Source organism: Dreissena polymorpha, chromosome 5 (assembly GCF_020536995.1).
Source record: "Dreissena polymorpha isolate Duluth1 chromosome 5, UMN_Dpol_1.0, whole genome shotgun sequence".
Classification (NCBI taxonomy): Eukaryota; Metazoa; Mollusca; class Bivalvia; order Myida; family Dreissenidae; genus Dreissena; species Dreissena polymorpha.
The window spans coordinates 32,732,622-32,757,968 of NC_068359.1; the positions used below are offsets into that span (position 1 = coordinate 32,732,622).

The following is a 25,347-nucleotide window of genomic DNA, read 5'->3' on the forward strand; positions in this document are numbered from 1 at the left end:
TTTCAGCAATATTTCTAGTCTATTTGTTGCCATAGCAACCAGATTTCTTGACATAGGAACAAAATGAAATGACGTGCACAATCTCCATATTGCCATCTGTCCATGTTTCAAGTTTCATGAAAAAGTAAGAAGAACTTAAAAATATCGCGGGATCCACTATTTTCAGCAATATTTCTAGTCTATTTGTTAATATTTCTAGTCTATTTGTTGCCATAGTAACCAGAATTCTTGACATAGGAACAAGATTGAAATGACCTGCATAACCTCCATATTGCCATCTATCCATTTTTCAAGTTTACAAAAATATGAAGAACTTTCAAAGTTATTGCAGGATCCAGAAAAGTGTGACAGACAGAGCGCAAACCATACAAGTCCCCTCCGGTTTCATCGGTAGGGGACAATAAAACTAAAAGGTCATTTCGCTTAAGAGCTCATTGCTTCAATAAAGATCAATCTAACTGGCCCATAGTATTAAGACAACTGCAGAAATGGCCATTGTAAGCGGGTTTCACAAAATATGGTATTTAATTCACAGAGTGTCTACAAAATCTTTTTAGACCACAAGTAATGGTCACTGGAATGGTAAATGCATCTCTTGCTATGCAAAATTAAAAAAGCAAAAGTGATATACTCAAGAAATAGGCTACGCATAGCTCTCAAAGGATATTTAGCTGATTTTTGAAACGCTGTTTGATGTTGATTTTATAAATAGGCCATACACATTTGAAAGAACACTACTGAAATAAAATCTATACGCGGTTTCTCAAAATATTTACACTAGAAAAACCGCCATTTCTTGACGGCATGTTGTTCTTGACCATGACTATGTAGGGCAAAATGTGTGAGGATAGACACCACTACAACAAAGTTGTGTAAAGAAAACTGTTTGTTTTCTTATTGCTTACATATACATGTATACCTAACCTTTAATTTAGTAACAAAACATAATTTATTGTATTTTATACATTATTTGCATCATGCACCCAACCATTGGTTCTTATTATAAAACTTGCAGTATGTAACCTTCCTCTCAGAACTTCCTGTTTGCGCCCCATGTTACCTTGAATGCAATACATTGAAACCAATTATATTGTTCTTAAACTTTGCCCATATCAAGATCAGATACAGTATACCTTAAAAGCTGTTGTGCTACGAAAAGGGTCAAATAGTGACCCCTTGTTTGAAATTGAAGAAAAAATGTATATGTTGGTAAAATATCGTCGCTGTCGTTATCAAACCTCGTAGCTCCAAAATTTTCAAAATATTTTTTTCGTCTTTTCCGAATATATGAAGTCTATCGCGTGTTTTGTGCTATATCTTGTAGCTCTACGACAATCAGAGCCCTTGAAAAAGCTACGTGACAAAATGTTGTACAATGATTGTTGGCTTTTTTCCCGGCGAAAAGTCATAGCGACGCCATTTCACCTATAGGTACGTTGTTTCGTTTGGACAAATTTGACAAAAACGTTTTAATAATTTTTATTTGCAACTACGAGGTTTCCTATCAGGACGAATTGTCGTACCTCATAAAAATGACAAAACTGTGGTGACAAAATATCGTAGCTACCATGTCTGACTGTCAGTATGACTTATCAGTATGACTTACGCGTCTACGGCTTATACCGTATTTTGCAGCTTCATTTGTTTGGTATTTTTACAGAACTTCAATTTCTAAAACATCGTTATAAAAAAATGAGACGGTTTTTTCTCTCCTGAAAAGTTGGCATATTGTAGCTACGAGGTTTGAGAACGACAGCGACGATATGTGAAATTAATGTATATGTTGGCGAAAAATATGTGAACTGTTAACAAAAAATATCCTTTGATTATTGAATTATTTACTTTGAATAATTGGGCAAGATCGTTCATGGCAACTGGGATATTAAACAAAACTCATATGATAATAAACTATATACAACATCTGACCAAGTTTGGTGAAGATCGAATGAAAACAACTCGAATTAGAGAACGGACACTTAATACGGACCGACCTGCAGACCGACCGACAAGCTCACTCCTATATACCCCTTAAACTTCGTTTGTGGGGGTATAAAAAATAATATCGTAAATATTATAACATTTTATTACTGTTAACAAATAACAATTTATGTTCCTCACATTATTTACAAAAATAAAATTGTAACATTTTACAGTTAACAAAATGAAAATTCTTGTTTATCACATTATTTTACCTGTATTCAAACACTGGAATAATACTGCAAAGCATACAATTCCATTCCATGTCAAATAAAAGTTACTTATACATGGTACATACTTATGTACAATTACTTGCAAAGAAATTCAATAAGAATTAAATTTAACTAGGAATGTGTCCATACAAAATAGGCCTGCTATGTCATTGGACACAGAAATGAATGCTCGTACAAAACATAATTTGAAAAATTAATCGCAATTGGTTAAGAAAATATAAAGAAGGAAAATACAAGATACATGCAGACTCCATGAAACGTGGGAAGAACTTGTCAGAAGCATAGTCTGATTTGGTTGGGATATTGTCAGACATTTGTTTCAGTATTTATCAACACATACGTTTTACATAGGAACATTAAAAAAACTTCTGATCAGAAATTGCAAATAACACTGCTTGAATGTTTTTCATGCATCGTAAATTTTTTTGTCACATTGGTCTGACTGCAATGCCCCCTTCGTCCACACACACACACGAACTGGGAAAACATTTATGGCTATGCCATCATTGTAATGTGGGGTTAGGGTCATAGCAGATCAAAAAATAATCAGCATTGTCCATATCTTTCTGCACTTAGTATTTTAGAGTTTTAAAATCATGATGCAACTTTAAAATTCTATGACTACACAATTTACAATAAACTATTAAAACTGAACATAAAATTTCATACAAACATGAAATTCATTTTTATGTTATTACAAGAAAAAACATCTAAACTGGCAGAAATTGTTTGCTTCAAATCATTTTAAAAATCAAGTATCATACACATCGAATAAAAACAGCAACTCAATGTATCAGTAGTATAAGTGTACATGTTTATCCCAAATGGCCCAAAATAAATTCGAAGATTGACACCAGTCGGCCATTTTGAAATTTATTTATGCAAAAAAAGTTTATTACTATAGCATATCAAGTTGATGAATTGTATTGATATTTTGGACAGGACCCACAAAGGAACATAAAAATAAAGTTTTTTCAAGATTAAACTCAATATTTACATAAACAAATTTGTTTCAAATTATTTACTCACCTTATATTTAATGTTTACATAATTTCACAATCTTCAAATAGGTTTAAGAGTGAATGGCCCAAGAAATATTTTATATTGAGCTAAGGTTGCCATCTCTTGTCTGCAAACTAACTAGCGTTTTTGCTTATCTACAAGAAGGGTTTTTGTTGACAAGTCCAGATAAAAAAGAATGTTTGAAAGAGCTATACATGAAAATACAATTGGTTACACATGTATATTCAATGTGCCCTAACATAATGACAAATCAGCCGTTATTTAATAAAAACGCAATTCTTTACAGATGAATCTAGCGCATAAACTCACGATCATAAATAATGAACCAGTCATCACAGTATAAATAACATAATAACTGCATATAGAGAGGATGGGACTATTTCCCTGCTATCTATCTACACCAAAAAAGTGTTTACTTAAAACAGTAATCAACTTCTTTCTCATACCGATTTTAAAATTCTCGTACCAAAGTAAAATATTTCTTCTTCTGTTGACCCTATCACTGTGTCTAAGTTTTTTCTCGTTTTCAATCAGCGCGCTTAACTCTGACCAGTGTTTCACGTAAACAATAGGCGCATTATGTTCTTTGAGCAAACGTAGCGGAAAGACGTGGGATCTGGAAGACTTCCCACAAATTCCAGGCGTCATAATGTCCTCTACGACTGGAACTGAACCAAATGCTAGGGCCTCGTAAATCCTGTAGCACTCAGTATTCTGACCAGCAGGGTTCAGTGTGAGATCACTCTGGGAGATTGCTTGAACGTAGTCGTCACGGGAACTGGCTGACTCCTCTGGCACCCAACTTGTGTAAAGATGAATAAAGGATATAGATTTATTGTACCCAACTGGTGTAAACGAAGATAAAGAAAAGAAATTTAGTGTACGCAACTGGTGTAAACTAAAATATAGAGATTTATTGTTCCCAACTGGTGTAAAGTAGAATAAAGGATATAGATTTATGGTACTCAACTGGAATAAAGGATACAGATATATTGTGTGCAACTGGTGTAAAGTGGAATAATGGATAGAGATGTGTGGTACTTAACTGGCGTAAATTAGAATAAAGGATAGAGATTTATGGTACATGTACTTAAGTTACCTTAATTGGTGTAAAGTAGAACAAAGGATAGAGATGTATGGTATCCAAATGGTGTAAAGTGGAATAAAGGATAGAAAGGTATGGTATCCATAATGGTGTAAAGTAGAATAAAGGATAGAAATTGTACGCATGATATTACTTACTTGTCTGAGTCAATACAGCTGTAAATCTTTATTTGTTTGTTGCCTGATTTGGTATAACGGGGTAAAATGGAAATACATTACCATGGATAATGAATCAAGCCATTTAGTAGCATACCCTTGTATAATAGAAGTAAGAACACATAGTATTTAAAGCCGTTGTATGCAGGATAAAATGCAATCTTTACAGTGATATTACTTTTCCTGTACACATTTGCCAACTTGATTGTTCGATTGCTCATAAATGTGTTTCAAACCCTTGTTTTAAGCAACTGGCTCATTAAAACACCAGTTTTAATAATATCTGCAACATCAACATTTTTTATTAATAATAATTTTTTAACGAGACTTTGAAATGACTTCGAAACGAAGAACTTTCTCAATTTGAAAATGAAAATTAAACAAGGGCTGTTTGTAAAACATGCCCCCCATATGGGCTGTCAGTTGACCTAGTGACCTGAAAATTAATAGGGGTCATCTGCCAGTCATGATTGATGTACCTATGAAGTTTCATGATCCTAGGCGTAAGCATTCTTGAGTTATCATCCGAAAACCATTTTACTATTTCGAGTCACTGTGACCTTGACCTTTGACATAGTGACCTGAAAATCAATAGGGGTCATCTGCCAGTCCTTATCAATGTACCTATGAAGTTTCATGATCCTAGGCGTAAACATTCATAAGTTATCATCCGGAAACCATTTTAATGTTTCGAGTCACTGTGACCTTGACCTTTGACCTAGTGACCTGAAAATCAATAGGGGTCATCTGCCAGTCATGATCAATGTACCTTTGAAGTTTCGTGATCTTAGACAAAAGCATTCTTGAGTTATCATCCGGAAACCATTTTAGTGTTTTGAGTCACTGTGACCTTGACCAAGTGACCTAAAAATCAATAGGGGTCATCTGCCAGTCATGATCAATGTACCTATGAAGTTTTATGATCCTAGGCGTAATTATTCTTGAGTAATCATCAGGAAACCATTATACTGTTTCGAGTCACTGTGACCTTGACCTTTGACCTAGTGACCTGAAAATCAATAGGGGTCATCTGCCAGTCATGATTAATGTACCTATGACGTTTCATGATCCTAGACGTAAGCATTCTTGAGTTATCATCCCAAAACCATTTTCGTGTTTTGAGTCACTGTGACCTTGACCTTTGACCAAGTGACCTGAAAATCAATAGGGGTCATCTGCCAGTCATGATCAATGTACCTATGAAGTTTCATGATCCTAGGCCTAAGCATTCTTGAGTTATCCGGAAACCATTTTACTATTTCGAGTCACTGTGACCTTGACCTTTGACCTAGTGACCTGAAAATCAATAGGGGTCATCTACCAGTCATGACCAATGTACCTATGAAGTTTCATGATCCTAGGCGTAAGCATTCTTGAGTTATCATCAAGAAACCATTTTACTGTTTCGAGTCACTGTGACCTTTGACCTAGTGACCTGAAAATCAATAGGGGTCATCTGCCAGTCATGATCAATGTACCTATGAAGTTTCATGATCCTAGACGTAAGCATTCTTGAGTTATCATCCGAAAAACCAATTTAGTGTTTTGAGTCACTGTGACCTTGACCTTAGACCAAGTGACCTGAAAATCAATAGGGGTCATCTGCCAGTCATGATCAATGTACCTATGAAGTTTCATGATCCTAGGCCTAAGCATTCTTGAGTTATCATCCGGAAACCATTTTACTATTTCGAGTCACTGTGACCTTGACCTTTGACCTAGTGATCTGAAAATCAATAGGGGTCATCTGCCAGTAATGACCAATGTACCTATGAAGTTTCATGATCCTAGGCCTAAGCCTTCTTGAGTTATCATCCGGAAACCATCTGGTGGTAGGACCGACTGACCGACATGTGTAAAACAATATACCCCCTCTTCTTCGAAGGGGGACATAAAAAGGTAGCCTTATGATGTGTGCATGCTTAACATATTACCTGTATCTGGGCTTGATGAAGCATCGCTCTCTGAAGAAATCTCCCTCTAAAATTTTCATAAGGGTTTCTCTGGATGAGTTTTTATAGACTGTGCCCAGGAAGTTGCAGGAATATTTACGCTTGACATGTACAGGAAGCACGGAGCTGTCCACTTTAGGGAAATCTCTATAACTGAAAAACAAATACATTAAAGCCTTGCTGTAGGAAAATGGGGGTTAACCCTTTCAGTGCGGGAACCGAATTTTGAAGGCCTTTGCAAACAGTTTGGATCCAGATGAGACGTCACAGAACGTGGCGTCTCATCAGGATCCAAACTGTTTGCTATTCTGATAGTATTCTATGAAAACAAATAAAAGAAAATGCTAATTTTAAAAATTCAGCAGACAACATTTTAGCAGACGACAAATTTCCCAGCATGCAAAGGGTTAATGCATGTGTGTAGTGTTGTTCCAGATTAGCCAGTAGAGGCTGCATACACTAATTCGGGGAACTTTCTGCCCAGAAAGGATTGTTGTTTTAAAGAAATTTCCAAAATTTTTTCAATAAAAAGGTAAAATGTCGTCAAACATTAGCCTGTGCAATCTCAACAGCCTAATCAGGGACTGCACTTACTGCCTACAAATGATTGATTTTTACAAGAAACTTCCTTAAACTGAAAATGTCCATAAAGCAACCCTGAGTAGCCTTCAGGAACTCCTCAGGCTGATCTGGTACATGCATTAAAGGCCCTATAAAGGTGACAAATCCAATTATTATGCATATAAACTTGCCTAATTTTTACCGGATTTCAGTTACTCTTGCATAAAAAATGCTAATAACACAGCTGAGGTGCAAGTGTGTCAAGAAGAATTGAAGATATACCCGTTTCATAATTGGAAGAAATGTTTACAACTTTGCAACTAACGTGATTTCACTTTCACTTTTCCGAGTAAACAGCGATGTAAATAAACTGATTGTTTGTAAACACGATTGACTTGGAGGACACTGTATTTTGAGCTCAAAACAAGTTGTATTGCTCATATTTTTATGGTTATGTCCAATAGCATATACATATTGTTTTTTGATAACCTTTATATATAAAATACGGAAAAAATATTTAAAAATCGGTAAATAATTACGGATCTTCACCTTTATAGAGCCTTTAAGCCCTGTTTTCCAAGAGCAAGGCTTAACATATTTTTAACAGTATTTGAGATACAATTGTTGCTCATACAAAGAGGATATTTGTTCACGTCAGTGTAAGATCGTTAGTTATTTCACAAGTGATCATAGAAAATATATTTAAACGAGTGGCGCAGCCAGCCACGAGTGAAAATATTATTTTTCTATGATCACGGGTGAAACAACAAACGATCTTACACTGACATGAACAAATTTTCCGTTTCTTTTATGCAACTTTTTCAAGAAAATAATTAACATCGGTTTCCCTGTTGCTGGAAAGTTACTCTTTCTCCCGTGGTGTGCCTCAATACATTTCAATACACAAAATGACGTCATTATTCCAGCGAAATTCTCCAGTTAAACTCTTTTACAATGTAAATAAGCGGTGAAAAAAGCATAAAATAAAAAGTCAATTTGTTGGATTCGGTTGAATACCGATTTTAATTCACTCGTGATCATAAAAAATATGATAATATTACTATGATAATCTAAAAATAGAAAAAGTAGTTCCAAAATTTGTTATTTTTACCGGTGAAAATAACAATTTGTTTATTTTCACTGCTTTTTTTCACTGCAGAAATGTCATAATTTTTCATAAGGTATAAAAGAAAAATGATTTCTTATTAACATTATTTACATATAATATTAAATTTATATTTTCTCTCAAAATTGGTGAAAGCAATTTAAAAAAAAGAAAAGTGGTTTGGAAGATTTACTCAAATAGAAGGACTGGTACTCTTAAAGGATTTGAATCAATCATTTATTCCATTAAACATGCATTTTGGTGCACTTACGTGGCAACACCAAGCGGCCATTGAAAAAAGTGAGTGTCATCAATCTCCGCTGAATCATAGACAAGAAAGACAAACTTGATGCGGCCACCATTGAAAGACATGTGACGATGTAGCCAGCTGTTGTTACACTGTTCGTTGCCTAGCAACACTAGGCCTACATTCTGCAAGTGGGGTAATGAGTCAAGGGAGGCAATCCAGGATTCTGCAAAGTTGACTTTTTCCGGTTCCCTGCCATTCAAAATAAGTAGCAGGTTCTCTGTTGATTTTGGAACTTCGCCGGGCACCACACCTGGTCCTGTCCTGAATCTGAAATGCAAATCAGTGATATTGTGTAGTAATTTGTAAATGTACTCCCGAGTAATCAAGGGCCAAAGCTCCACTCTTAATGGGAAGATATTTTCAGCAGAGTGTCTAAAACCGAATATGACTCATATCCGTCTATATGAACGAAAAGACAGAATTGAGACAATATTATAGCTTTTTTCTGCAATGTTTTGATATACAAATTTGTGTTTGAAGCAAAAACAAACACATTGTGTTATATCTGTTAAGTTTGTCAAAAAATAAAGCATCTTTTATGCTATGGCATGTGTTCTTGCCGGTCACTTATATTTCTGGCTATGAATTTAGGATTGCCAAAATGATATGGTAATACAGAAAAAACACTAAATTGCGTAAATTAACAGTATTCACATATTTTGTGTATCTTTATTCAAAGAACAGTTTTCTTATCAAATCATTATGGGAAAATCATCATAACAACATTAATTTTATCTCTATGTCTATTCAGTCATGGTATTTACCGGTATTTGTACCCCTTACAGAAATAATGGACCAAAAAAGATTTCTTAAAAGTATGGCAAAGAATAGCTGAGAATTTTGCAAACCCATATGTCCTGCCATCTCTGATGGAGATTGGGTTAATGTATTAAACAGTAAAACAAACAAAATAGTTAAAGCCAACAAAGAATTAACGCTGCATAATAAATTTATAGCAAATTAATGCAAGCAATCAAACCACCAACTTTGAGGAGATTCATTCACTACATCATAATTCAGGAAGTTTTTTCCTCATGAAAAACACAAACTTCAAGAAAATTGCTATCAATTTAGCTTGAAAATTAAGTCGTTAATGAGTTTTATGTGCGTGGCATGTTCAAGCCTCAATTTCCTGCATTGATTAAAGAAATATATCACTGTAAAGCTGTCAAACTATTTTGTTCCTGGGACCCCCCCCCCCCCCTCCTGCGTTGTGTATCACCACAAAATGTCCTTCTGAGACTGGCTGTGACTGTTTCCTTCCCAAAAGCGTCACATTCAAAAACCTGCCCCATGGGACAGAGCAGCCTGCATCCTGATAAATTAACTAACCAGCACTCCTCACATATATAGCCTGCATAATGCAATTATGGCACAGGAGGCATAGAAAAAAGCTGTAAAAACACATTCCTTTTCATTTAAGGGGATAATGCGCTCAGTGACATAGTAATACGAGAAAAACACGTTCGCAAATGATTATCTTTAAGTTGGTATAATTAAAATGTAGTTGTTTGATGGCTGAAGTAGGTTTTTAATTTATGTTGATCTACAATTGACACTTTGTCTACAAAGAAAACCCTCTTTCTGGGCAAACGGAGCTAATTTCAGAAGGGTAAAGTGCCGTTACAGATTTTCCACAAATCTGGATAAAGACAAATTCAAAAATCTTCATTCGCAGACATTTTTCAATGGAAGAATTTTCTTAAATTAAGAATGGTGAATAACACATGATTTTTGTTTGTTTGCTAATCAACCAATACACGACAATTTGACGTTCTCATACATGCGAATTGCACTTTAAGGGCAAACTGTAATAAATTTAAATAAACAAGGGCTGTTTGTAAAACATGCATGCCCCCCATATGGGCTCTCCGTTGTAGTGACAGCCATTGTGTGAATATGTTTTTTGTCACTGTGACCTTGACCTTTGACCTAGTGACTTGAAAATCAATAGGGGTCATCTGCCAGTCATGATCAATGTACCTATGAAGTTTCATGATCCTAGCTATAAGTGTTCTTGAGTTATCATCCAAAAACCATTTTATTATTTCGGGTGACCGTGACCTTGACCTTTGACCTAGTGACCTGAAAATCAATAGGGTTCATCTGCGAGTCATGATCAATCTACCTATGAAGTTTAATGATCCTAGGAATAAGCATTCTTCAGTTATCATCCGGAAACCATTTTACTATTTCGGGTCACCTTGAACTTGACCTTTGACCGAGTGACCTCAAAATCGATAGAGGTCATCTGCGAGTCATGATCAATGTACCTACAAAATGTATGAAGTTTCATGATCCTAGGCATAAGCTTTCTTGAGTTATCATCCAAAAACCATTTTACTATTTCGGGTCACCATGACCTTGACCTTTGACCTAGTGACCTCAAAATCAATAGGGGTCATCTGCGAGTCATGATCAATGTACTTATGAAGTTTTATGATCGTAGCCATTAGCGTTCTTGAGTTATCATCCGGAAACCATTTTACTATTTCAGGTCACCGTGATCTTGACCTTTGACCCAGTGACCTGAAAATCAATAGGGGTCTACTGCGAGTCATAATCAATCTACCTATCAAGTTTTATGATCCTAGGCATAAGCATTCTTGAGTTATCATCCGGAAACCATTTTACTATTTCGGGTCACCGTGACCTTGACCTTTGACCTTGTGACCTGAAAATCAATAGGGGTCATCTGCTAGTCATGATCAATGTACCTATGAAGTTTCATGATCCTAGGCATAAGCGTTCTTGAGTTATCATTCGGAAACCATTTTACTATTTCGGGTCACCGTGACCTTGACCTTTGACCTAGTGACCTGAAAATCAATAGGAATCATCTGCCAGCCATTATCAATCTACCTACGAAGTTTCATGATCCTAGGCATAAGCGTTCTTGAGTTATCATCCGGAAACCATTTTACTATTTCGGGTCACCATGACCTTGACCTTTGACCTTGTGACCTCAAAATCAATAGGGGTCATCTGCGAGTCATGATCAATGTACCTATGAAGTTTCATGATCCTAGGCCCAAGCGTTCTTGAGTTATCATCCAGAAACCACCTGGTGGAGGGACCGACAGACCTACCGACAGACCGACATGTGCAAAGCAATATACCCCCTCTTCTTCGAAGGGGGGCATAATTAATAATTTACCCTCATTCTGGGCTAAATGGGGGTTCAATGCATGTGCGTTACGTGTAATCAGGGACGACACATTTGCTTTTATTTTATTTTTTTTGTTCAAAGGAAGTCTCTTCTTTGCAAAAATCCCGTTTAAGCAGAAAGTGTCCAACCTAATAGGCCTGTGTAGACTGCACAGGCTAATCTGGGATGACAATTTACGCACATGCATTAACCCTGTTTTCCCACAACGAGACTCCATTTTTATACGAACATAATCTTACAAAAATATTTTTGTATCTAAAATTGTTACCACTTGTATATGTTACTATGGTGCATTCTGCTTTTCAATTATTATTTGGTAGTAAAAATATATTTTCCTACTGCTAGTTTCATGTAAGTCAGCATTGTGTTAGAGTAATATGTAAGGTTTAATAGGGAAAGTGACAAATAATAATATTTTGAACACTTTTGTGAATAGTAAGTACTTAGTAATTATTAAATGAAAACAACTTCAACATTAAAATGAAAGTTTTCTTAACGATATTTTGTATGCAACTACTTACCAAGAGTTGTTTTCACAATATCAAAATTCTGCATTCATTACTTTAACAATAATAGTATACACTGTAGCAATACAATCGTTGTGATAATTGACAAAAAGTAATTGATTTTAAAGTTTCAATGGCAACAAAATGACAAAACATCATTATTTTATATTCAATGTCTGTTCAGGCTGTCCAGCAAGGGGCAAAGGTTGGTACATTTGCCACTCACCTAGGCGACCCGGGTTCAATTCTGGATCCCGGCAGCATGTGAGTAGTTTGGTGGTCACCATATTGGACAGTTGGGGTTTCCTCCGGGTACACCGGTTTCCTCCCAGACCACACCGAAATTTACAAATCTTTCAGAAACAACGAAATAGCTGGAAATTGCAGCCATAATTAAACATTCGTCCCAACTTTCTTGAGTCAAGGAAGTTAATAAAGTAGGAGGGCTGGAGCACATTCCGGGTGCACACATAACATAGCCTTTGCCTCAGAAGGGACCTGATAAATTTCCCAATACACCTAGGGCCCTCAATCCATTTTAGGGGAAGCGGGTCGCTACCCATAGCAGGGGGAATTTTCGTGACGTTTCCCTTTTGGGGGGATTTTTTACTTACTCTCTAATTATAACATTTGTACATGTTTGCACTATATTTATTGCTTTTTTCATAATTTAGTATGTTTGACAAGATTAAATTAAAATAGAATTGAGATATAATAATCATGAGACACATCTATCTATAAATTTTTTTTTTTTTTTTTTTTTTTTTTTTTAGGGGGAATTTTTCCCCCAAAAAGGGGAAAAAAGTATACTTTTCAGGGGGGGGAATGCGGCCGAATTTCGGCCGTGGATTTGACAGATTGAGGGCCCTGACACCCACTCACAAATGTCTGTCCGAGCACTTTTCCAGAAAGCAAGATAATCTGATTACCTCATACATTTATTGTAAAACAACACAACAGTATTAACCAGAAACCAAGATTTAACCATAGAAACAGGACTTGACTGCAGATTAAAAAAAAATGTAATGTGATCTTTGACATTTTTTATGCCAAACATTTAAATGATGTACACTAAAACAGCTTAAAGACCACCAAGCTTTTATGACCACTAAACTAGACACTTAAGTCCTGATTATTTTCCTATTTATTTCAATTGACACAAACCTGAATGTCAATGCATTTACAAATGATGCCTGTAAAGCAACCTCCCGTTTAAAACTCTCTTTTTTTTTCTTCAACCTCGCTATTCAGAACAGAGAAACCTTTTTTAAAACTTTAAGTACCAAATAAGGCGTAATGTAACACTCATACTATGACTTGTGTCATTTGGTCATTTATTCTTTGCACCATCACGTAAAAACATGCGCAGGCAAAACCACATGTCAAAAGTTATGATAGACAATCACTTACAGTTTAAAAGGCTCTGAGGTAACTGACAATATACCAGGGGATCTTTAACAAGCCTTCTTAAATTTGGTGTGAATATTAATTATGTCATGCCAAAATGGGTGTTATGCCAAATGCGGCCAGTATAGCTCCAGACCAGCCTGGCCAACACCAGACTAGCCTGCGCATAAGCTCTAAAGCTTTATAGTGCTCCAGCTCTTGTGCAGGCAGATCTGCTTCTCTAGATACGATAACTAATGCCCTTACGTAAACTTGATGTTGTTGACCGTCTTTGTCCCATAGCTCCAAACACCCTCCATCTTTTCTTCTAGTGGTCCCTCCATGATGTGTTCCCATAGATACAGGCCTGAAACAAAGGCAAAACAAATTACACAATCTATAAATACAAACCATGCTCAGGGAAAATGGGGTTTAATGCATGCGCATAAATTGTCGTCCCAAATTGGCATGCGCAGTCCACACAGGGTAATCATGGAGAACGATTTCCCATTTTTAAGTTTTTTTGTTTGGGATGTCTAAAGCGTTTATGGCTGGTCCTACCCCCTTCCTTGTTTTGACCCCGCTATTTTGAAATAGAAGGCCCCACTTCCATTTTTATTCCCCAGCCTTTTAAAAGGTGTCAGGTCTTGTTTTGTCCCTCTTTCATTTTTATTATTCTCTAACTACAGACACACCAAAAGTGTTTTTATTGGCTATTAAAGATGTTATACAGCAACATAGAATATTAATTTCATATTGACATAAAAATTTTTTTTTAATAAGGACCGTGCCTCAGAGAATAAATGCTGAATTGAGACTTGAATATACCGGTAAGAACTTTAGTTTATCTACTACTATTTGCCACAAAAGAGGTTAACCTGCACATTTGTCCGCTCCCCCCCCCCTCCCAATAAATCATGATTCATTCGAGAAAGAATGCAAACACTGGAGAGCTGTCTTAAATTTCATAGACAATTACAAGAGAAACGGTGTACTCAACAACAGTGTAAACAAATCATTTAATATGGGAATAATTCTTAAATTTATGGAAGCTTAAAAAAGATCAAGTCAATGGAATGCAATGTTTGCATCTTCACAAGTGTAAACATGCAACATGAAAACATTTCACTAGCATAAATGACCAAAAATAATTTTCGATACAAAACCAAATATGATTTTAATTATTTTAAATATTTCAATAATTTTGCACTTTATTGCATATTGATATGTGTATGCAATATGGACATGAATGCGCCTTCATTTAAAATTGCTGTCACCAACTTACATTGTTATCAAAACAACATGTGGCGTGCATCATTTACAAAATTACATTTCTTTTAAAAAATTAAAAACGACATACTAGTATATGACATCACTCAGTGATTTTATTGACTAATGGCCTTATAATTATTTGGTACCTAAATAAGTATATGTCATGACCAAGAACATTCCTACTGGATAGGTACTCAATGAAACACAATTACACATGCAAAACTTGACTGCATGTCTACATAATTTTACCCAAATCTCAGCTTTTAAGACACATGCAGAATCCTCTGTTTTCATTTTCATGCTACTACAAGGGGTTTAATATGTAAATTTGCTTTAAGGAGATTTGTTTTTAACAAATTCTTGAAAAACATCATTGAAAATGTTCTTAGTAAATCTCTTGTTTTTTGAATAGTCAAAACAAACTGCAACAGTCAGTAAACAAGTTGAAGTAAAAAAAAGTTGACCCCCACACCACTGGATTCCAACCCAGGCCCTCTGGAAGCTATGATATGGCTACTCACTTTACCACACTAGCTTTACTAATCATCTTTGAGTAATAAACACTATATAAGTGTTAAACATGTTTTCCAACTTATTGCCGAAAAGCGTTACAAATGCTATATAATTTAACAAATTTCAAAAGATGATCATACATTAATGAACCAATATTTTTAAAAAATTTCTTAGCAAGGAGCGTTTTTACACTTGTTTAAACAGAATGTAGGAATTCTTTTCTGAATCTTAAGATTATCATTTTTTTAAATCTTCATTTTACTAAACTGGGAACATATATAAGTCCTTTTAATATTTACAAACTTAATACCTTCCTGCATCTAATTACTTTGTATTTCTATCAATACCAAAAGCACTAATACGAACAATAGGCTTGGCATTTCCCATCAAACTAAACAGTTAAAGAGGACATGAACACATCCCATGACCCGTTTAAACAAATGAGGTTTTACACCATTTGGCTCGAAATTGGTAAAGTGAGAACTTTCACAAGGAAAAGCTCCTCGCAAAATTGTTTTTCGATTACAAAAGGAACAAATAAGAAATGCTCATTAAGGGAATGATAATTTGCAGTTTGATAACTGTTTACAAAACAAGTGATGCTCACCATGTGCAGATGACATTTATTCACAAGCATGTGGCTTTGAAAATAATCTCTCAAGCATAGAATTTTGGCCACACAATAATTTTATTTTAATGTTTAAATAACCAGCAATTTTTTTAAGAGACCAAAAACTTGACATTCAATCTCATGCATTGAATTTGTTTAAATAATACTAAATGTGTAATTGTCATTTTGCTAACCATGAAAAACACTCCATCCATTTTCATTCACACATATGGCCAACATGTTACTTGTAATCTTATTTTTTGTACCTAAAACAAGACAATTCATATTATGCTGTTTTATTTTTGTACACCAAATGAGTTTCTAAATTAGATTAGTAACATATAAAACGTACTTGGATATAAAGGAAGCAACATTGAAATGTACTGTGATCTCATCATAAGTCATGCTTTAGATAGGGTTTTAGAAAACTGCATCTACCATATTGGGGTGGGGGTCTACAATTCCTCAATTATATCAGGCAATTCTACAGTTTACATATTTTAAAATTGCTTATAATACATTAATGTTCATTTGTACCGGTAGTATATTTTCATGCTATAAGTTAGAGGGACAGACAGGCTAATCAAATGTTTTTATATATTTTTAAATAAATAATAACACTTAATAATACATTTACTCAGTTCAAGTTCAACTCTTATATGCTTTTGAATGTACTGGCTTCATTGAAAGTTATAGAGATCAAATATCATGCAATATAAAACATACCCTTGTATTTATTTAAAATGACAATACAACACTTCCATAACAAGCAAATAGGACTTCTGTGACCCAAAAATGGGTGTGGCATCTAGAACACATCAAGGTGCATGTACATATGAAGTTTCAAAGTTGTAGGTGGAAGCACTATGATGTTAGAGGCAAAGTTTAAGTTTTGTATTAGAGGTCACAGTGACCTTGACCTTTGACCTAGTGACCAAAAAATGGGTGGGGTGTGTAGAACTCAACGAGGTGCATGTACATATGAAGTTTCAAAGTTGTAGGTGGAAGCACTTTGATGTTAGAGGCAAAGTCAAAGTTTTATATAAGGGGTCACAGTGACATTGACCTTTGACCTAGTGACCAAAAAATTGGTGTGGCGTGTAGAGCTCATCAAGGTGCATCTACATATGAAGTTTCAAAGTTATAGGTGGAAGCACTATGATGTTAGAGGCAAAGTTAAAGTTTTATATAAGGGGTCACAGTGACCTTGACCTTTGACCTTGTGACCCAAAAATGGCTGTGGCGTGTATAACTCATCAAGGTGCATCTACATATGAAGTTTCAAAGTTGTAGGTGGAAGCACTTAGATTTTAGAGCCAATGTAAAGGTTTTAGCACGACGGCGGATGGCGGACGGCGGACGACGAGCAGGCTATGACAATACCTCGGGTTTCTCCGAAAACAGCCTCGCTAATAAAATGAGTAAATAGCGAAATACTAATGGAAATTCTTTAATGTTGGATTAACATGATGATTTAATACAGGAGCCCACATACAAAAGTCCACAATGATTTGTTCAAAGAGTGATATAATTAGTAAATGTTCTGTAATGCAATATACTGATTCTTTTTAACACTTTTAGAATTCAATAGCACACAGCTCTTCAACAAGATGAACCAGAAAGAAACACAACTCTTGCAAAATATGTATATAGAACTTAAGTAACATGGCAGCTGAATCGAGAAAGAACCACAACTTTTGCAAAATATGTATGTACTGCTTCAGTCATATGGCAGCTCAACAAATAAAGAACCACAACTCTTGTAAAACAAGGGCTGTTTGTAAAACATGCATGCCCCCCATATGGGCTGTCAGTTGTAGTGGCAGCCATTGTGTGAATTTTATTTTGTCACTGTGGCATTGACCTGAAAATCAATAGGGGTCATCTGCCAGTTATGATCGATGTACCTATGAAGTTTCATGATCCCAGGCCTAATTATTCTTGAGTTATCATCAGGAAACCATTTTACTGTTTCGAGTCACTGTGACCTTGACCTTTGACCTAGTGACCTGAACATTAATAGGGGTCATCTGCCGTCATGATCAATGTACCCATGAAGTCTCATGATCCTAGGCATAAGCATTCTTGAGTTATCATCCAGAAACCATTTTACTATTTCAAGTCACTGTGACCTTAACCTTTGAGCTAGTGACCTGAAAATCAATAGGGATAATTTGCCTGTCATGATCAATGTACCTATGAAGTTTCATGACCCTAGGCATAAGCATTCTTGAGTTATCATCCGGAAACCATTTTACTATTTCGAGTCACTGTGACCTTGACCTTTGACCTAGTGACCTGAAAATCAATAGGGGTCATCTGCCAGCCATGATCAATGTTCCTATGAAGTTTCATGATCCTAGGCATAAGCATTCTTGAGTTATCATCCAGAAAACATTTTACTGATTCGAGTCACTATGACCTTGACCTTTGACCTAGTGTCCTGAAAATCAATAGGGGTCATCTGCCAGTCATGATCAATGTACCTATGAAGTTTCATGATCCTAGGCGTAAGCATTCTTGAGTTATCATCCGGAAACCATTTTACTGTTTTGAGTCACTGTGACCTTGACCTTTGACCTAGTGACCTGAAAATCGATTAGGGTCATTTGCCAGTCATGATCAATGTACCTATGAAGTTTCATGATATTATGCATAAGCATTCTTGAGTTATCATCCGGAAACCATTTTACTGTTTCGAGTCACTGTGACCTTGACCTTTGACCTAGTGACCTGAAAATCAATAGGGGTCATCTGCCAGTCATGATCAATGTACCTATGAAGTTTCATGATTCTAGGCCTAAGCATTCTTGAGTTATCATCCGGAAACCATTTTACTATTTCAAGTCAATGTGACCTTGACCTTTGACCTAGTGACCTGAAAATAAATAGGGGTCATCTGCCAGTCATGACCAATGTACCTATAAAGTTTCATGATCCTAGGCCTAAGCGTTCTTGAGTTATTATCCGGAAACCATCTGGTGGACGGACCGACCGACATGTGCAAAACAATATACCCCCTCTTCTTCGAAGGGGTCATAATAATTACAGTATGTACTGTTCCAGTCATATGCCAATTTTTAATCTGAGCATATTCTATGACTTTTCAACAGTAAATGAGCTTGAATGAAGGTCATCACATCAATACCAAAAGTACAATTCAATGTTATGTGCTTGTTATGTGTTTTGAGGTCGCTGTGATTTAATGGATAAGGTGTCTGCCTGGGAGGGTTCCTAAGATCTCCTCCAAAGACACCAAGTACTCGTTCTAGGCCCAGGAAACAGACTCGCGAGCGTTTCAATAAGCCTGAGGCTTTTGATGCAATCGAGTTAAAAATAAATAGGTTTAAACAAATGTAATGTGCTGTAGATGTAGAAAAAAACTTAGCATAATATATCCTCACAACCGAGCTTAGAAAGTAAAAGAATTCCGAACAAATGTCATTCCTGCAACATAGGCACATGTTGCTTCTAATATGGGCTTTTTTCTCATCTCAAATTGGCCTTTCTCATTGCCACAGATTGGGTCCATCAATTGTTCAATTACCGAGTGGCCATAAACAGTGATATGGAGAGCAATATGATTCATTTATCAGAATGTCATTCATTGGTGAAAAGTGAATTGGCAAGTTTTCCAGCCATGTTTGCGCACAGTGTGTTTAAAGCAAACAAGAAATGGCCCACATCCTGCGACAATGGGTCTTATGCCATATGCTCCAGACCAGTCACAGCATGGCAGTCTTGTAAGGACCTACCCTGTCTGCAAGGAGACCATTTAACTCTTTCAGTGCTGGAACCGAATTTTGAAGGCCTTTGCAAACAGTTTGGATCCAGATGAGACGCCACAGAACGTGACGTCTCATAAGGATCCAAACTGTTTGCTATTCTGATAATATTCTTGAAGAAAATGCTAATTTTAGAAATTCAGCGGACGACATTTCAGCAGACAACAAATTTCCCAGCATGCAAAGGGTTAACCTTTCATGACTTACAGGCTGACAGCATAGCTTCTGACCAGACTGTGCAGATGCAATGTCGAAAAAAATTATTGCTGCATTCATATAATTTTTAACTTGGCAAATGCTGGACTGGAATTTATATATTTCGACCTGCTGGCAGAAAATGTCTACAACATTTTTTTGGCTGTTGATAAAGGTCGATAAAGGTCAAACAGCTACACTGAAAAATTCAGTATTCCGCCCATGCCTGCAGATTTATGATAGCAAAATTGAAGTGCTTCTAATTTAACACCATTCCAAGATTATGTTGAAAATCTTTATAGTTAAATGGCATCGGAAAGAAAAATGCCATTCTACTGTCACAGTAACTTCTTATCCTATTCGCGCCTCGCTAGGCTATTTAATGTACGAACAGAAATGTCTTCCAGTGACTGATCCAGTTATGATTGCCAATATTGCTCCATTATGCATGGATGATTTTTCTGGGAAAATCCAACAGACAAGCAAAAATATTAATATAAATATACGTATCTAGAGAGTGATACATTCAACATGAAAAACTAGGAACCCTCACAAATTGCCTGTAAGGTTTTGAAATCTTGCAAAGCTTATAAGTAAAATATGCAATATACATTTTCCAGTGGTGGTGGTGGTGGTGGTGGTGGTGGTGGTGGTGGTAACGTAGCATTACAATAACAATACTTAAGAATGATCAAATGGGAAAAGGTAACCTAGCACTGGCAGTAAATATGGGGCTCATTTGCAGGTCATATTTGGAATCTCTGCTGTAAAATGAGATTTTAAATGAATTTAAGGGAGGCAAATGCTGTAACAAAAAGACATAAAGCATGCCCTATTTTCAGATACAAATTTCTTGGAACCACAGGAGTAATTTGTGCTATTAGAAGTGACATTTCATGTGACAGATTGAATCAATTTGGCTGCAAATCTCCCACCAGGCCTGTGTTTTGGACCCCTCTTATCACAACGGTAACTGGTAACGATGCATAAATGGCCGTTTACTTACAGATGTCAGTTATCCTACAAGAGCACATCTGTCACTGTTTCATTTTCAGACGGGCAGATACCAGTGGAACATGTGTATATATAGAGGACAATCACTAGATATTATTTATGTTTAAACATAAGGTAGCATAGAAACAAAGTACATAATTATAGGAAGATTTTCCCAGAATGAGGAACATTTCAGGATTAGCAGACCAATGGGAGAAATAAAGCTTAATTAAATACATTAGTTCCAAGAAGAAGTAAGAAGAGCTGTGAATCATGGCAGTATTGAAAGCTCCTGGAGCAATTCAGGGTGAGATAACTTAATTCTGACAGGCCATTTGCCAGGGATGTCTCATCACACCTTTTACATGTGTTTGCCATGGAGATGGATGACAAGACTGTCAAGACCAAGTGGCAGTAGTTCTTCTTGAATGCTCGGAGCTTTTATAAGTACATACACACAGTACAGCTCAGAGAGTTCTTCTTGGTAACTCGAAATTCCATGTCAAAAAATAATTTCTCACATATGTCGATAAAAGCGAGTTCAATACACCTAATACATCGTTACAAACACAATACCTGTAATTACCGATATCAATTTGCGAGTGAATTGTGGAGAAATACTCTTAACAAATCTTTATACAAAAAGCGTTTTCAAACTGAAAGCCGAAGTTTTGAATTGACGATACGATTTATCTTACGGATGTTCCGGAGAAAGTCGGTATATTACGATTGGTAGACACGAGATCTATCTCACCGAGGATTCCGGAGATAGTCTATAGCGTATTTTCAAATTCGGAATTACTCGGAATACTCGAATTTGTCCATTGCAATAACACAGACATTTAAATGAACCGTTGACGTGTTTGAAACTTTGTATTAATATCAATATTATGCGAGCATTACATATCCTGTAAGTTGTTTTAATTTGCCCATTATGGATATATTTACGATCTATTTGTGTGTATTTATGCCAGAAAATAGTTTATGTGGCTAATTTTTCCGATCAAACTGCCGCCCGGATTCTGGGCGGCACTTTTCTATGGAAAATCGTGTTAGCAGTTGCAACTCCCAGCGACCCGGATGGTCAATACCTGGGAGTTGGGTTATTGCAACTACCAGTGGCAGCAGTATTGACATGTGATTCAGCCTGCCATCCATCATTGCCTGATAGAAGGATGTGGTAACCTTGGATGATTCGGTTTCTCCACCTTATTTCGATTTCAATTTCTGGCTAGTTCCCAAGTGAGATGTATATCCTTCATAAATCTGTTCACATTTCTATGATATCTTGATATTACGGCATACAAAAGCTTTATCACAGACAAATCTGCAGTATCCGGCAAATATATGTCCTGCTGGTGTGAGTGCAGGATCTCCATAAATTTCATTAACCTGGCTTAACCCTTTGCATGCTGGGAAATTTGTCGTCTACTAAAATGTCGTCTGCTGAATTTCTAAAATTAGCATTTTCTTTGATTTTTTTTCCAAAGAATACTATCAGAATAGCAAACAGTTTGGATCCTGATGAGACGCCACGTTCTGTGGCATCTCATCTGGATTCAAACTGTTTGCAAAGGTCTTCAAAATTCGGTTCCAGCACTGAAAGAGTTAACCTGGCTTAAGTCTCAATCTTTCAGTTATGGCAGGATAGAGATCTTATAGTTTTAAAAATTTTTGGTAAGAATAACAACATACTCAGTCATTCGAAAAACGTGCTTTCCGGGGATTTCCCGAAAAACACGCGAAAATGAAAATGAATTTCTGTAAACAATTACCCTACGTTTGGATGGAACTTATCGTCATAATTGCTAATTTCTCTTTACCTGTTACGTTTTCAATTGCTACAAATAACAATTCTTTGAAACATGTATGGTAAAATTTGTCAAAGTTGTCAATGATTAAAAAGATCGATAGCCCATAAACAAAGCACAAGCTTTTTTCACACCTGTATTGTAGTATAACGCTGACAACCAAACACAAAGCAATATGTTCTGTATTAATTTGAAATCAATGCGGAGAATGTATATCAGTCAGGTGTTGATCACACATCTTCATCTTTTAATTTCGTTTATTGTCTTTGATCCGGATCCGCTGCGTGGAGGCTGTATAATCTGCAACAACACTGAAAAACACAATGCACACAATAGGCAATAATGTTGTTAACAAGTAGCACTAATCATTACTATTGTACCTAAACGAAGTCAACGCAGTCGATACAGCTGTACTGCACTCGCATTTTACAGCAATGTCACGTGTCAGTTAAGTGCACTGTGTAATCTACATCCCTTGGTGTCAAAACCGGATTATCTTGATTACGAAACAGACGGAGTATGTATGCATTGTTTATGTAATTCATTCTTAATTTTGTTCAAATATGGGACATTATTGTTTCGAAGGATATTGAATTCGTCAATCGGTCAACTGACGTAATGCACGAAAATTAATGCCTGACGATAAATAATGGTTTCACCATAGCTTTCTATCCACATACAAAGTTTCATCAACATAACCTGGGTATTTTTTGAGTTGTGGCAGGATCCAGATTTAAGATTTCACTAGTTTCTGTCAACATAGCAACCCAAAAATTGTCCCTCTTGGAGAATATGTTTGTGCAAGACCAATAAAGAACCAAAACTCTTGCAAAATATGTATGTACTGAACCAATAAAGAATCAAAACTCTTGCAAAATATGTATGTATTTAACCAATAAAGAACCAAAACTCTTGCAAAATATGTATGTACTTAGTCAAGAGAGAATCACACTCTTGAAAAAAATATGTATGGACTGAGCCTAGAAAGAACCACAACTCTTGCAAAATAATAATGTATCGAAATTAGAAAGAACAAAACTTTTGCAATTAATGTATGTAGTAAACAAATGTATGTACTGCTTCAGTCATATGGAAGCTGAACCAAAAAAGAACCACAACTGTCACAAAATATTTATGTACTGATTCAGTCATATGGCAGCTGAACCAACAAAGAACCATAACTCTCACAAAATATTTATGTACTGCTTCAGCGATATGGCAGCTGAAACAACAAAGAACCACAACTCTCACAAAATATTTATGTACTGCTTCAGTCATATGGCAGCTGAACCAAAAAGAACCACAACTCTCACAAAATATGTATGTACTGCTTCAGTCATATGGCAGCTGAACCAAAAATGAACCGTAACTCTCACAAAATATGTATCTACTGCTTCAGTGATATGGCAGCTGAACCAAGAAAGAACCACAACTCTCACAAAAATGTGTATGTTTTGCTTCAGTCATATGTATGTACTGTTTCAGTCGTATGGCAGCTGAACGAAGAAAGAACAAAAACACTTGCAAAATATGTACAGCTTCACTAAAATGTTGCTTATTTCTCATTAGTATATTCTACAACCTTTAAACAGTGTTATGAAATAAGCCTGTCATTTGGATTTTTCCTACAAAAAAACATCGATGCATAATGGAGAACTATTGGCAATCATGTCTGGATCAGTAACTGGAAGACATTTCTGTTGGTATAGCTTAAATGAAGGGACTCACATCTATGTGATCCGTCAGAATGCTAGCCATTATGTCCTCTAAATGCAGAGACAATCTTAGCATATAATCTCCTAACAACTGACCTTACAAAGTAAGTGAATTCAGAACAAATTACATTCCAGCTAAAAAGGCACATATTGCTTCAAGTGTTACAAGTTTTCCCCATCTCTTCATTTGGCTTCTCTGATTACCACAGATTTGATCCTTCAATTGTTCAATTATCGAATGTCCATAAGAATTGATAAGGAGAGCACTACAATTCATTTACCAATAAATCATTCAATGGTCAAAACTGGATTGGCAAGTTGTCCAGTAATGTTTGCATAGTGTGATTAAAGAAAACAAGAAAAGTCCCACATTATGCCATATGCCGCTTGCATTGCTGCAAACCAGACTGGTCAGGAGGGCAGACTGGTCAGGAGGGCAGACTGGTCAGAAGCTACCCTATTTGCTAATGAGACATTGAAACCTTGCATAACTGCATAGCGAACAGCTTAGCTTCTTACCAGATAGTGAAGATACACAGGCTAGTATCGACCTACGCTGGCCACATACGGCATACAACCTAACAGCTTAGCTTCTTACCAGATAGTGAAGATACACAGGCTAGTATCGATCTACGCTGGCCACATACGGCATACAACCTAACAGCTTAGCTTCTTACCAGATAGTGAAGATACACAGGCTAGTATCGATCTACGCTGGCCACATACGGCATGCAACCTAACAGCTTAGCTTCTTACCAGATAGTGAAGATACACAGGCTAGTATCAATCTACGCTGGCCACATACGGCATACAACCTAACAGCTTAGCTTCTTACCAGATAGTGAAGATACACAGGCTAGTATCGATCTACGCTGGCCACATACGGCATACAACCTAACAGCTAAGCTTCTTACCAGATAGTGAAGATACACAGGCTAGTATCGATCTACGCTGGCCACATACGGCATGCA

At 36.2% G+C, this 25,347-nt stretch overlaps 1 protein-coding gene across 1 annotated transcript in view; it reads right to left on the reverse strand.

Moving 5' to 3' along the window:
* Nucleotides 1-2,067: 2,067 nt before the first annotated feature.
* Nucleotides 2,068-25,347, reverse strand: part of LOC127881782 (ribitol-5-phosphate xylosyltransferase 1-like) — a 55,091-nt gene continuing 31,811 nt past the window's right edge. The window contains exons 3-6 of the mRNA XM_052429923.1: nucleotides 13,750-13,849; nucleotides 8,383-8,688; nucleotides 6,428-6,598; nucleotides 2,068-4,035 (exon numbers count right to left, since the gene is read on the reverse strand). Of these exons, the coding sequence (XP_052285883.1) occupies nucleotides 3,621-4,035; nucleotides 6,428-6,598; nucleotides 8,383-8,688; nucleotides 13,750-13,849 (992 nt within the window). The 3' untranslated portion in view covers nucleotides 2,068-3,620. The remainder of the gene's footprint in view (nucleotides 4,036-6,427; nucleotides 6,599-8,382; nucleotides 8,689-13,749; nucleotides 13,850-25,347) is intronic.